The sequence below is a fragment of the Rhamphochromis sp. 'chilingali' genome (assembly GCF_963969265.1).
Source record: "Rhamphochromis sp. 'chilingali' genome assembly, chromosome: 16".
Classification (NCBI taxonomy): domain Eukaryota; kingdom Metazoa; phylum Chordata; class Actinopteri; order Cichliformes; family Cichlidae; genus Rhamphochromis; species Rhamphochromis sp. 'chilingali'.
The window spans coordinates 26,697,203-26,710,305 of NC_137943.1; the positions used below are offsets into that span (position 1 = coordinate 26,697,203).

General features: G+C 40.1%; 2 protein-coding genes across 2 annotated transcripts in view; one reads left to right on the forward strand and one right to left on the reverse strand.

Moving 5' to 3' along the window:
• ak5 (adenylate kinase 5) overlaps positions 1-8,778 on the reverse strand; it is a 104,581-nt gene extending 95,803 nt beyond the window's left edge. The window contains exons 1-4 of the mRNA XM_080906680.1: positions 8,455-8,778; positions 7,174-7,360; positions 5,174-5,341; positions 2,253-2,425 (exon numbers count right to left, since the gene is read on the reverse strand). Of these exons, the coding sequence (XP_080762806.1) occupies positions 2,253-2,425; positions 5,174-5,341; positions 7,174-7,360; positions 8,455-8,514 (588 nt within the window). The 5' untranslated portion in view covers positions 8,515-8,778. The remainder of the gene's footprint in view (positions 1-2,252; positions 2,426-5,173; positions 5,342-7,173; positions 7,361-8,454) is intronic.
• A 2,646-nt stretch (positions 8,779-11,424) lies between these two features.
• Positions 11,425-13,103, forward strand: part of pigk (phosphatidylinositol glycan anchor biosynthesis, class K) — a 32,200-nt gene continuing 30,521 nt past the window's right edge. The window contains exons 1-3 of the mRNA XM_080861467.1: positions 11,425-11,559; positions 11,751-11,804; positions 11,908-11,999. Of these exons, the coding sequence (XP_080717593.1) occupies positions 11,494-11,559; positions 11,751-11,804; positions 11,908-11,999 (212 nt within the window). The 5' untranslated portion in view covers positions 11,425-11,493. The remainder of the gene's footprint in view (positions 11,560-11,750; positions 11,805-11,907; positions 12,000-13,103) is intronic.

Here is a 13,103-nt window from a genome sequence, read left to right on the forward strand (position 1 = left end):
ACTCTTTGTTCTTTGTGGTTTTAGGTTTGCACATCTTCATTGCATCACTGGGAGGATTTATTCTTCACAGCATATCTGCAGTGAAATGCTATCAACTCAAAGACCGTTCTAAAGCTTTTTCAGGATATTTAATAATAGCCCTGGACTCTCTTTAGGGAATTTTATTTACTAAGGTGTGATCCCATGTAAAACTTTACCCTGCTGTCTCTGCTGTTGATGACCAGTCTAATACTGATTGGTTAACTGAATCTTATTATTACGGGGTCTTTTTGGTCTTTAACTGTGACAATTCACAGAGAATAAGATGAAGAAGTCTCTTTATACAAATATGTAATGACACTTGTTGTCATGAGATACAGAATATAAAATGTATTTGGTTGTTGATGCAGCAGCAAAATGATGTGGCTTCTGACTCCTTTTGGAGTTAGAAGCCACATCATTTTTGTGCTTTTGAAATTATTTATTTACAATTTTGTGTTGCAGTAAAAAAAAAGAAACTGAATATCTGATGAAAACCCTGTTTCTGCTGATTCTTATAGTCCCTCCACTTTCTACTCTACACTCCAGGGTGCTCCTCCTGCAGTAGTCTCTAGGCAGGGAGGGCCATTAGTGGGATTTGGGTACACCTGTGAAAGCCTCAGAACTGAGTTTAAATAGGTCTGGCCTCTCTTTCTCCCTCCATCCTAGAAACCATCTGTTTTACTGACAACACCAATACTGCAAATGGCTTTTTCACACATCTGCACGTCTGTGACATCACTAACACTTCTCACTCCACCCTCCTCATGTTCATCATCATCATTTGCTCTTATCTTTTCTGCATAAACTTCTAATTATTATCACAACCTTGTCTTGTCAATGTGAATGAGACAGCTTCTGACCCATTAGTACCTTTCACCCTTTGATATATTTAGACACATAACTCAGACTGATTATCTGTATGGCGCAGTTACTGCTTTTTCCAATCAGCCTGTCAGCTGGAATAGGTTCAAGCTCCGGTGGGACTCTAAGGGAATTTTCACTCCTACAGTTTATTTACCGCGTTCAAAATCAGTTGATCGGTTTTGGCTAACAGACGGTGTTTAGCTCAAACTTGAAGCTCACACGTGGTAGTTGAGCCGGATGTGGGTCGGATGACATTCTCACCATAAACAAACCAGTTTCTTCAAAGAAGTCTCGCTGTGGTTGAACTCGAGTGTAAATACCATGATCACATCTGCACAAACGGGGGAACTGAACCAGAGTTTGATTTAATCTGACAAAACGCAGCAGGTGTGCACCCTTATGCACCCTAAGCTGCATTAGTGGCTAAGAATAAGGATGTGTGGGTGGATGGAAGTTGACTGTTTCAGATCATATTGGATATGTTTGAATATTATGGCTGTTATAACAAACAGCCATAATATTCAAACGGTAACAGTTAGATGACCCATATGTGGTTAAAACACCTGTCTATTTATCATTTTGCAATGGTTTACTCTCTCCACTCTTCTTAGATCCATTTCCAAACCTTAACAACCACAACCCCTCAAAGCATAACCAATTCTTTGAACTGTCCCCTCAAAAGAGGTATTTTCAAGTTCAATCTGCAACAGCTCCACAACTGCAAAGCCAAAAATGGACAACCTTGGGCTCGATGATTAAGAGATACTTGAGAGAATTTTGAAATACAATAAATCTCTGTGTCCAAATCACTAGACCAGAGTAAGATTTGAAAAACGCCTACTAATCAAAACTACAGAGCATAAAAAACAGCCTTACAACAATGAGCCTCTGATGTTATTGAGCCAGTTTGTAAAATGTTCAGATGGAAATCTGATGCAACAGAAATGAACCACAACAAATGTTACATCTACTTTAATCCCAAATGAATGTGCCAAACAGGGCGGGGTGCCTTTCAATAACAGATACAACCTTGTTGTAGCACAGGGACAGAAAGGGTTCATGTTAAACACGTGTTGCACTGTATAGTGATTAAAAAAGTGGACCTCCAACAGCCAAAGGATGGTCTCTATAGATTTTCCTCCCAGGCACAATAATTATCCTGCAAAGATGGATGCTCCTAAGACGGACAGAAAAGCCTCTTTCCAACACGCTTGTGATATGGATGCTGCTAATTAGTCCCTTGTTACACGCATGCTGTGATAATGACCTGAGAGTGATTGGACAGGCTTGGCATTCATCCCTCTTCTCATATTCTTTCTGTGTCACCCCCTCCCTTCATCCGCTCTCCTTCTCTGTGTCTCTGCTACCTGTGGTGCCAGCTCTCCGTTGGTGATGATTTTAGCGATCAGGCTCCACTTTCTGTTGCTTGTGGCGTTGTGGATCATCTTCTTTCTCAGCAGCTCGCCCACAGACATGTACTGGAAGCCGTAGCGCTCGGCAATCTTCAGGCTCTGCGTTCCTTTGCCACTGCCAGGGCCACCTAGGCACAAAGGGAGAGCTGTTGATGTTTTGGGAAAATTTTTGTTGTGTGTGCATGTGTGCGCGCGAGAAGGTGTGAAACATTATGCGTGTGGGCGTGCTAGCGTAGGCGCGTGTGTGTATGAGTGAGAGATACTCAGGGTTTGTGAGACTGTGTGTGTGCAGGAGTCTGCTTGTGTTTGCACGTAAGTGGGAGGGTGTTTGGGATTGAGCTATGTGTCTCTCCATGACTGTGTGTTATGGTATATGTGTGTGCAGGGGGAGAAGGGAGTGTGTGTGTGTCTGAAACAGGTATGTGTGAACCTCCTACATTTGATAACAAATAATCATTTTCACTGTTTTAACAGGATACGGACGTGCAGAGGAGGGATATGCTGTCTTAGAGCAACACGGATTTACACATAAAATAATCCCAGTTCAGTAAAACACACATTTTGAGTTAAAATGACCATAATGAAATCTAATCATTATCATTCATGTGTTTAATTGCCGCAAGACAAACATTATACACAATTTGTTAGGTTTCAGCCCATTAAAAGATTTCACTTGGATTTTACAGGCCTGACAACCTGAGTGCTGTTTGAGTGTTATCACAGAAATGGTGCATGCCCCAAAGTCTGAAAGCCATTCCAGAGTGAAGAAAGGTGAAGCCACTTTAAGAAATGATTTTAAAAAGATGAAGAGTGTGCAACCAAGTGAAGAAAATAAGTGAAAATTGGTGGTTAGATTTAAATTCTGAAAACGAGTTTCAGTGAAACAGCAAATCTCTTCTTCAACACTGACATCAGAGGCAGGCAGTATCTGGGTTCATCTTATAATTAGTTATCATAATTAGAATATTCTTGGGTGGTGTAGGGTTTATATCACAATGGACTACAGCAATCAAGGCCTCGGGATGCTTTAAACAAAAGGCTCCTGAGATTCAGCTAAGATGGAAGCTGTGCCCAAAATATCCATGTGTACAGTATGTGTGCAATAAGCACAAAATCACAAATATATTTAGAGAAGAAGGTTATCCTCAATCCTATGACTATTTTGTCTCATCATGTAAAGGTCTGATGCAAAAGGCGTCTGAAAAGTGAAGCAGATGAAATGGTATGCATAGAAAGCTACCTAACTTGTGACTGACGACCCTCTTCTGCATGCAGTGTCTTTGCATTCTCAGTCAGCTCCAGGGGTTGAAGTAGGATTCCTGTCCCACTGCTATTCTTGATGCACGCTAACATCGGCCATGAACACCACAGTCTACCTTGCATCGCTCGAACATAGTGGGTAAACTTTGCCACAGTATTGCATACTAACCTGCTCTATATTATACAAAACTGTATAGTTTTTTTTTTCAAATAATTTCAAAACAGCACATCAGGCATACAGAAGATCCAAATCTGATTTTATTTTAAGAATAGAACATCACCTGAGCTTTAAATTTCCAGTTTCTCAAGTCCTTATCAATGAAAATAATCTCATCAAATAATCTCTCTTCTGTCCTCTCGTTCTTACATCCTTCTCCATCTCTCAGAGTGAATTTATCCCACACCAACTTTCTTTCTCCCTGGGAAATATAGCCTCTGTACCTTTAACTTGCAGACAAAATACATGCGAAACTGCACAGAAGCAGTTTATTTTGGGAGATATTTGTTGAGCTGCCTGAAACATTTGAAATTCCTTGCCAGTTGTAAAGGATCCCAGTGTAGCAAATGTATGCCTCATCTTACATTGGATTATTCTGTTATCTTTGACCCAGTCTTTCCCACAGTCCTCTCCATGACACGCATCTGTCAATCTGTCTCTCTCGTGAACCTGACAGACAAAACATTTTCCCATGATCCTCTACAGAGATGACAGCTGATGTCACCCTGTTTATTTCCCCTTTAAAATAGGCCACAGTGTGCTCACGGAGAAGAGATCGGAACCAGCTTTGTGTAGCAAGTACAAAAAAACTATCGTCCACTCTACAGGGTGTGAAAATCCCAGAGCGAAACATACTACGGCGGAGGATCGTTAAAAGGTTCTTAACAGAGACTGGAGTGCTTTTTGTGCTTAATTAAAAAGCTCTAATAAACTATGTTAAAAAAGAGTTCATAAATAACATTTTTTCAGTCTAGCCGAAACAGTCATTACTCTCACTGTGCAGCTGCCACACTTAATTTATAAGATTAATGAATGCATTTGACAGGTTAATGGAGGCACGTCAGGAAAATCAGATTAGGAGAGCGTGAGTGTCTAACATAGTGAGTGACATGACATAAGATCTACCCTGCTGACACTAGTGTAGAGAGGTGGAGTCATATTTAAATACCAGGAAAAACATGTTGCCAGTGTTTTTACTGGTATTTAAATACCAGGAAAAACTCTGGTAATTGTTTAAGCCCGATTCATAGTTTCCTGTCCAGGCCATTATTTTCTAGATCAGCAGGGCAAATAAAAGCCTCCACTCTGTAATTTTGCTGATCTTTTAGTACAAATGGATGCAGCTCTAGTCCCAGCAATGTTATCCTCTGTTAACACACAAACAGAAAGCATCTTAATTGCTGTTTATTATCTAGTGGAAAGCATGATTCACCAAAGAATCTGGATGAGTGCTTGAAATCCAATACATCAGATTAGGAAAATAATATAAAATAGCCTGACCCTGATTTTGCCTCAAAGTTTCCTCATTCTTTTGTGAGTGGATGCTATTTATAGTTACAGTAACTGCGCTTTGCTTGTTTTGGGTATTTTTTTTTTGTCTGTTGTAATGGTTCTTTACCGATGACGAGGATGACTTTAGGTCGTGGTCTGGATGGATCGAACACCTCGTACTCCTCTATGAGCTCCGCCGTCTCCGACAGGTCAGAGTCGCTCTCGATGGAGAACTGGCTGATGGGAGGGAGGCGGTCATACCGTCTGTAGGGGAAATTGGGGCTGTCTGGCAACACTATGACACACAGACAAACACATACACACATAGAAAGTGTTAAATAAGCAAAACAGGCCGGCTTTTATCTGTGTGTTGATGAACTTCTCAAACCATTCGTGTCTGCTGATATACTCGGCTAAACAATGCTACAAGTCTGCACTGTCTTTTTATATGTGCAGTTGTGACTTTATTTCAGACTCTCATTTCAGAAGAAAACCCCCAAATAAATCATGTCTGTTTCAACAAACAGTAAATTAGAGATGAAGCAGTTAGAGTGATGAATTTAAACACAGCTGATACATTCGGTTTGGTAATTGTCCTGCTGTCTCTGGTGATGAAAGCATCAATTATACAGCTTCGACAACAATAACACAGTTAGCAAAGACAGAAATAACAAGTGCAAGTTTCTCCAACAGAAGCAGGAGCTGTTATAGTTTTCATGTGACTGTAACTGGATTGACCATACAGTTAGTAGCAAGGACAACACATGACAATGCATGCACTCGTTGCATCAGAAGAGACCAGAGGATGTTTTATGTAAACAGTTCCGCTTGTTAAAATTAAAACAGTTTCATTTAACTTAACATGCCACAACTTAAAACTTTCAACATATCAGTAAGGTAATCATGCCAAGATAAGAATAAATGAGTGTGGGCTTCCCTTGCAGCTATATTTATTTTTTCATTTTTGGAGGCTGTCAAATTTGAGCTTCAAAAATCAGCCAAAGGCAACAGAAATCAACAACCCTGATTTAGCCTACAGTTCCCAGGAGATAAACACTGCAGCAGGCAAAGTTTCCAGGTTCTTTTGCCACAATATTACAAGAAGAGGAAGTCAAATATAAAAAAATAAAATGTCGTCACAAAATGTTTTTGAACTAATGAACTGTAGATCTATACATCTGTGTTATCTGCATGGCATGGGTGAAATTTGTTTTGGTTTTCATGGGTCCCTGCTGTGTACATTCCTGCTGCGCTTCAAAGAAAAGGTGAATGGCTGAACTGGAAGAAGTCATTAGCTTACGACAGCTGTAACTGAACTCCACTTTGCTTTGCAAATTCAAACAGAGTTTTGCATATATGGGACTTCCTGCTGGGAATCAATAACTGATGAATGGAGAGACTTTTTTTTCATATTCCTGCTCAGACTAATATTTAGCTACGTGTATTCCACAGGACAGTGTGTTGGTAGCACTGTTTTGATCTATGCGCGCTGTCTTTGAACAGGAAGCAGGAAGGTTTCCTTCCAAAAATTTTAGTCAGTTTTGTAGATGTGGTTTGGATGTATATGATCTTATCTATGTGTCTAAAATCTATGTGAAGTACGGCTATAGTTTGCACTAAAGTGCCGGAATAAAAAGCATCTTCTCTCATTGCGCTCTGAAAGTTTTTTCCTATCTCTCGTTCCAAGACAGTGGTAACAGTTTTAACAGTGTATATGTACAGTGAAGCTTCTGGGCTCAGCACAAACATCAAAACGCCTTTCTCATCAAGCAGGGACCCAGATTGGTGTGAAATAAAGATGTGCACTGCTGTCGGCTTTCTTAGAAAGAAGGCAGGAGCCAAAAAGTAGAAATGCTGGCATCTTTTATTGTGCCAAGAAACTTTGCCAAAAATAGAATGGGATGAAACGCAGCGCCAATTAATCTGCCAAAGACTTTTAGTCAACTAAAGACATAAAATAGAGCATTCCCAGAGCCTGATCACACAGTGGTTACAAACCTGTAGGTTAAATTTTCACCCAACGAAAGCAAGAGAAAAATGTATTTAAGTAAATCAAACGGCTGCATTTAAACAAATCAGCCAAGCAACTAATTGCTTAAGCTCTAATCTGTTTCATTGCCTCCTCACCATTTCTGAAGAGGGACCTGCGTGACTGGCCTCCATTGAGAGGAGGAAGTGACTTCTTCTCCTGGCCCACAAAAGTATCCCACCGCACCTTTTCTGGTCCTCCGAGCTCTCTGGCTTTCTTCAGACAGCCTTCCAAGTATTCAATGGGGTCATCGGGCCGGTAGTACATCAGACCTGTGAGCAGGCTCTGGAGGAAACAGTGGAGGAAGATATTATGATGTATAGTTTCATACAATATTTAGAGAAGGGATGTTCACTGTGGCAGTGCTGCAGCTTTGTTACGATGTGCTGCTGTGGAACAGCGTGGCAGTGCTCGAACACACCACCTTAATGAGGGGAAGTTTCGAACTGCAGAGCATGGTTGCCTTAGCCCGGCTCCACCAGAGCAATAAAAATCTCATTTTGCCAGAAGTCCATGAAATTGGCCTCAGCCTGACAAATACACACATACCCCTGATGACCTTGGTGTTATTGTCGAGCAGCACTGACTGTGATGAATATGAAAGCGAACTCGACAGCCAAAACACAAGCGTATGCTTGTGTGACATTTGTCCTATCCTGTTTTCAAAACAATACCTTCCTCTGGGATTTCATCTCCACCCTCACTAACATCTCCCACCAGCAGCACGTTGTGAAGTTTCCTGAAAACAATTTGATGTGCTCATTTTCTGATAATGAATACACTGTTACGGGGCAGCAGTGTAAGGAATGAAAGGCAAAGGCAGTTATGATGATGATGACGATGATGTGCCACTTCAGTGCTCAATGTAATTTGAACTGACTGTAAATAAACAGGCACTGATTGCTTGCATACATTAGCTTGACTGCAGCAGGGGAATGAGTGTAATTAAGAGGATGAGCCAATTTAGCATCCCCTCAGGAGAAAGAATATATTTCATTATCATATTCCTGTGAGCTCTGATATGTGTCTCTGCTTAGGAATTAATCAACTTAATCGGACTTTGTATCTCTTTCACCAGCTATGACCATCTGTAACTTTCGTATTTACGTAATATCCCAGCAGACTTCAATAGCAGTTATATATATACGAGGGAGTTTGTAAAATTATGATTTCCCCTCTTATTTTAAGCTACTGTTTAATCCTGAAATACGCTTTCAGCCCACGTGATCCGCACCTCTATACCGTCAGATAACGTAAAGGAAGAATCTTTACCGTGACTCTGTCATGCATCTTGCAATGCATGGAACATGAATTAGTGTACTCTCCCTGAGCGCGAAACATACCCAGTTTGTCTCTTCAAAGCGTGCACCAGCTCTCACCTCAAATAGTTGCGGTATTTCCCGCCGCGCGAGATACTCCTTGGCATCGTTGGTATTCATCTCTAGACGGAAATCCTCTGAAATGACAACTTCTCCAAAGCGTTTGATTTTCTTTTCCTTTCTTCAGACGACTCGGTGCAGTAATCTTTGGTTAATAACTGAGCTCCGGACAGACTCTCGCTCAGCGCATTTTTGCCTCCTGTTTGTACTTTACAACTGAATTCCTGCAGGCAATTCCACCGCGCCACCCTCCTCGCTCGCTGATGCAGATGCGTGGCTTGTCCGTCTTCCCTTCTACAGCGGACTGCTTCCAGCACGCACCGACTGTTTGTGTGTATGCGTGTATGTGCCTTGACGTTGGGTTGGCACAGAGGTTGCGCGCCGTGTGCCAAAAAGCGCACGCACCGCCTCTGCTCTACATTTTCAATCGTTCCTCCTCAGTCTTGAAAGTTGGTGTTGATTCATGATTAATTCGATCGTGGGTTATAAAATGATGGTATAAAGCGGATCAAATATGGTAGCGTCTACATGTAGCTGAAATATTATACTTTTATTTTAAACTTTTGAAAAAAAAAAAGCTTATCAGATATGAGTCCATAAGAATATGAATTTTGAATATGTTTATTTTAAGTAACCATATTTTGTTACTAAAATAATTATGTTTCAATTCAGTGTTTGTAATGGAGTAGTTTTACTTTGGTAGCATTTTATTAAGCATTAGTAAGGTATAAGCAAGTGTTTAATGTTACTGTTAATGTTTACTGTTTACACCATCTACAGCTATAACTGCTACTACATCAGTGCTAGTAATAATCATAACCATAATCCTAGTCATAATAATATATATTTATAAATGGCAAACTAAGGAGGAGTAATGCTATATAAAAGATGAATTTACCACTTGCTAATGCCTTACTAATACCTTAACAATCCTTAATAGTGTGACATTATTATATTATTATATATATTATTATTACTTCTTCTGAAATGAGAGATATTTATTGACTCCAGAAAACTAAATGGATGGATCTATCCATTTTCCTTCCCTCATCCAATTAGGCTGCTGCAGTCTATTCCAGTGGGTGGGGTGGGGGGTGGTCTGATTTTCTTAATATTTCCATTACTTCCAGAGAATAAAACATGCAACATATCCCAATGCCCACTGAAATGTGTGTCAGTCTTTACTTCACATTTTTATTGCATTTGTAAATAGCTTTGTAAATAAATGACTTTAAAACTCCACATTCATACATACAAAGAAGCTCACTGGACTTTTGTAAAGACAACTTTGAAATTGTGGCATTATTGAATTGACTAACAGAGTGGAATAACCCGAACAACCTAACTCTAGGTGCAGCTAAATATAGCTGGATAATCTCTTAAATTGCTTAACAATGTATATTTTTGTTTGAGGTTGGGTTGAAAAGTTCAGCAAAAGGTGGATTCCAGTGGACAGTCAGTCCAGCTTTTTTAGGCAACTCAGGAAGGAAGGTCACTTTGATTTCCTGGTTTGTTCCATAGGATTTGATTCTTAATGCCTCTAATCCTCTTGACCACAACGAACTTGTTTGTTATATCACATAACATGAGATTAGTTCAGTCACATCAATGCTTTAGAAAGCAATTATCATTCTAACTTGTTACCATTTCATACCAGAATCAGTTACTGCAGCTTGAAAATAAAATGTTAATTTATGGACTGAAGTTGAGTATTGAGCAGATGTACGCTGCTGAGACCTGCTTTGTTAGAGCAGTTAACAAAGGACATTACCACGATGAGCTCCTAGCAGGCACACTACTCGAGGAAGCAGGTCAAAAAGTTGCAGAATCAGGAGACGTACCGAGGATTAAAGTGGCTGGCAGTCCTGCAAAGGCTCCCTGCAGTGTGTCAAAACTGATTTTGCTGCTGGTTTCCCAGAAAATCTTCTGTGTGCTGGGTTGTGAAGTTGCATTAGAATTGCATGGGAGATATGTAGCTCTATTTCACAATGGGCTCCTGGCCTCTTTGACTTCTTTAGCAGTAACACCACGAGACTTTTAATGTCTACTGCCTGTAATATACTTGTCACTTCTCATTACTGAGTCCCTGACCAATTAGCTAACAAGGGCAACTAAATATGAAGCTGTCAGCATCATTTGATGACTAGTTTGCTTTTCTTTCTCTCATCAGGGCACCAGTCATATCTGGCAGAATGATGATGATGTCAGGTGTACTGCAGCCTCTTGTACTTAAAATAAGCAGCCACACAAAGGGTTTTTTTTCTTGTATTTTTCTTTGGAATTAAAAATTGATGTCAATGAAAACAAAACAGCAGACAAGAAAACAAACAAGGAAATAAAGAAACAGAGAACATGAGCTTAACGTATGGATGGCGACCCTCGAGGAGAAACTAACACAACTGCTGCAACTGATTAACTAATAAAGTTAAAAACATTTTAAATGTCTATAAATTTCTCCAATAAACCCCAGCTTTTTTTTTTTTATACAGAAACATTGTTTTTTTTTCTTCATTTACTTACATTAATTACTAGATCTAGAAAACGTTCATATGATGGTGACGAATTCCGTCATTTGAAGGAGGAAACCTAACATTAACCCGTGCGTGCAAGCATGACCCTTCAGTGTTATGGGAACAGGATTAACTTGAATTAGGTTAGTTATTCTAAAATAATAAGAAAGCAAGAGATTTAAGTTTTTATTTATATTAATGTTTTATTTTTCTTTCTCATAAACGTATTATGTTTGTGCTCTTCTTGTTATATGTTGTAAGTATGTTTTACTGCTGTGTTACACGAGCCTAGATATATTAGATATACAATGGATATGCACTTAAGTTGATCAGAAACAAATGACAATTAAACCTGCAGTCTCGAGAGAAAACTCAATTTGTTTTAAAACTGCTAACCCCCACCCCATTTTCTCCTTCTCATCTTCCACGTCAAAACCTTTATTTTGAAAATATCTGCCACCGGAAACACTTGCTGAGTGGATCCACCGGTTTTCACTTCCTACATGTCCACTGCTAACAGAGCTGCACAATGAAAATACTAACTTTATTAGGATTATTTTCAGCATACTTTTTAGCAAACAGCATCAACATCGAGGTGAGTTTATTATTTTCACGTAGCTCCGATTTTCCCTTCGGTTTGTTGCATTTTTAGGTAGAAACATCGTTGTCATGTTAGCCAGCCCTGCTGTCATGCTAGCTTTGTTGATGCTGAATATACTTGCTTATATGACCCCAAATCCCGATAAAACATAGATAATTATTCACCTTCTTTCGGTTATTTCACAGAATAGCGCAGGGCAGTTCTTCAGCAGTGGGCATACGAACAATTGGGCCGTTCTGGTGAGTGTTCTTTTATTTTTCAGGTTGAGTAAATGCTAATAGATGATGTTAGGAACAACAGAAGACATATATGTGCATCTTCTTCATTTGCCTTTATTAACAGGTGTGCACATCCAGATTCTGGTTCAACTACCGACATGTGGCAAATACTCTATCTGTGTACAGAAGTGTGAAGAGGCTGGGCATCCCTGACAGGTAATAATGATAACAATGATAACAACTTGATTTGTATAGCACCTTTTAAAACACACAGTTGCAAAGTGTTTCACAATCGGGATAAAACCACACATTTAAGGTAAGAATATAAGTTCCAGCACACAGACAAACAAACAAGCATATGGTGTTGCTATGGTCAAATATAATGGGAGAAATATTAGGGAAAACCAACTACTGATTCAGCCCATTTCATAGGCTGATGAAAACTTGTGTGGCTTCTAATATAAGAGCATGCTTAAGAGACCCTGTTCAGACAGTTGGAAGGACTGGCAATGAAAGGCTTTATATGTTGTTAATAATAATTTTAAAAAGCATTCTGCATTTCACTGGAATCCAATGAAGGGAAATAAGAATAGGGCTTATATATGTAGGTGCCTGCTAGTTTTTAGAGGCAACCTAGCAGTTGTGTTCTGGGCTAAGGAGGAAATGCACATGAAAAGTGAGTTATCAAGGCATGTGAAAATAAAAGTGTGTATTGAAAGTTCAAAATTACTGGATAACAGTAAATGTTTCACTCACCTATGGTCACCAGCTGTGGGTACAAGCAGCAGAAATGGGCTTCCCCTGAATTGTGGCTAGCCTCTCCCTTAGAGATAGGGTGAGAGGTTCAGTCATCCGGGAAGGGCTCAGAGTAGAGCCGCTGCTCCTCCATATTGAAAGGAGCCAGTTGAGGTGGTTCGGCATCTGATAAGGATACCTCCTGGGTGAGGTGTTCGGGGCATGTCCCACCGTGAGGAAGCTCCGGGGCAGACCCAGGACACGGTGGAGAGATTATATCCCTCGGCTGGCCTGGGAACGCCCTGGTGTTCCCCAGGGCAAGCTGGAGAAGGTGGCTGGGGAGAGGGAGCTCTGGGCCTCTCTGCTTAGGCTGCTGCCCCTGCTTCTCAGCCCCGGATAAGCGGAAGAAGATGGATGGATGGATCATAGTTAAAAAAAGAAAAAAAAAAACAAGACTGGATGAGCTTTGAAGTGTGATATGCAAATTTTAAATGCTCAAAATATTATCAGGGTTCTTAGCAGATGATCTGTATTTATAACAAGAGAGCTGATGTAATAACTGACCTCTAGGGGTGGCTGTAGCTC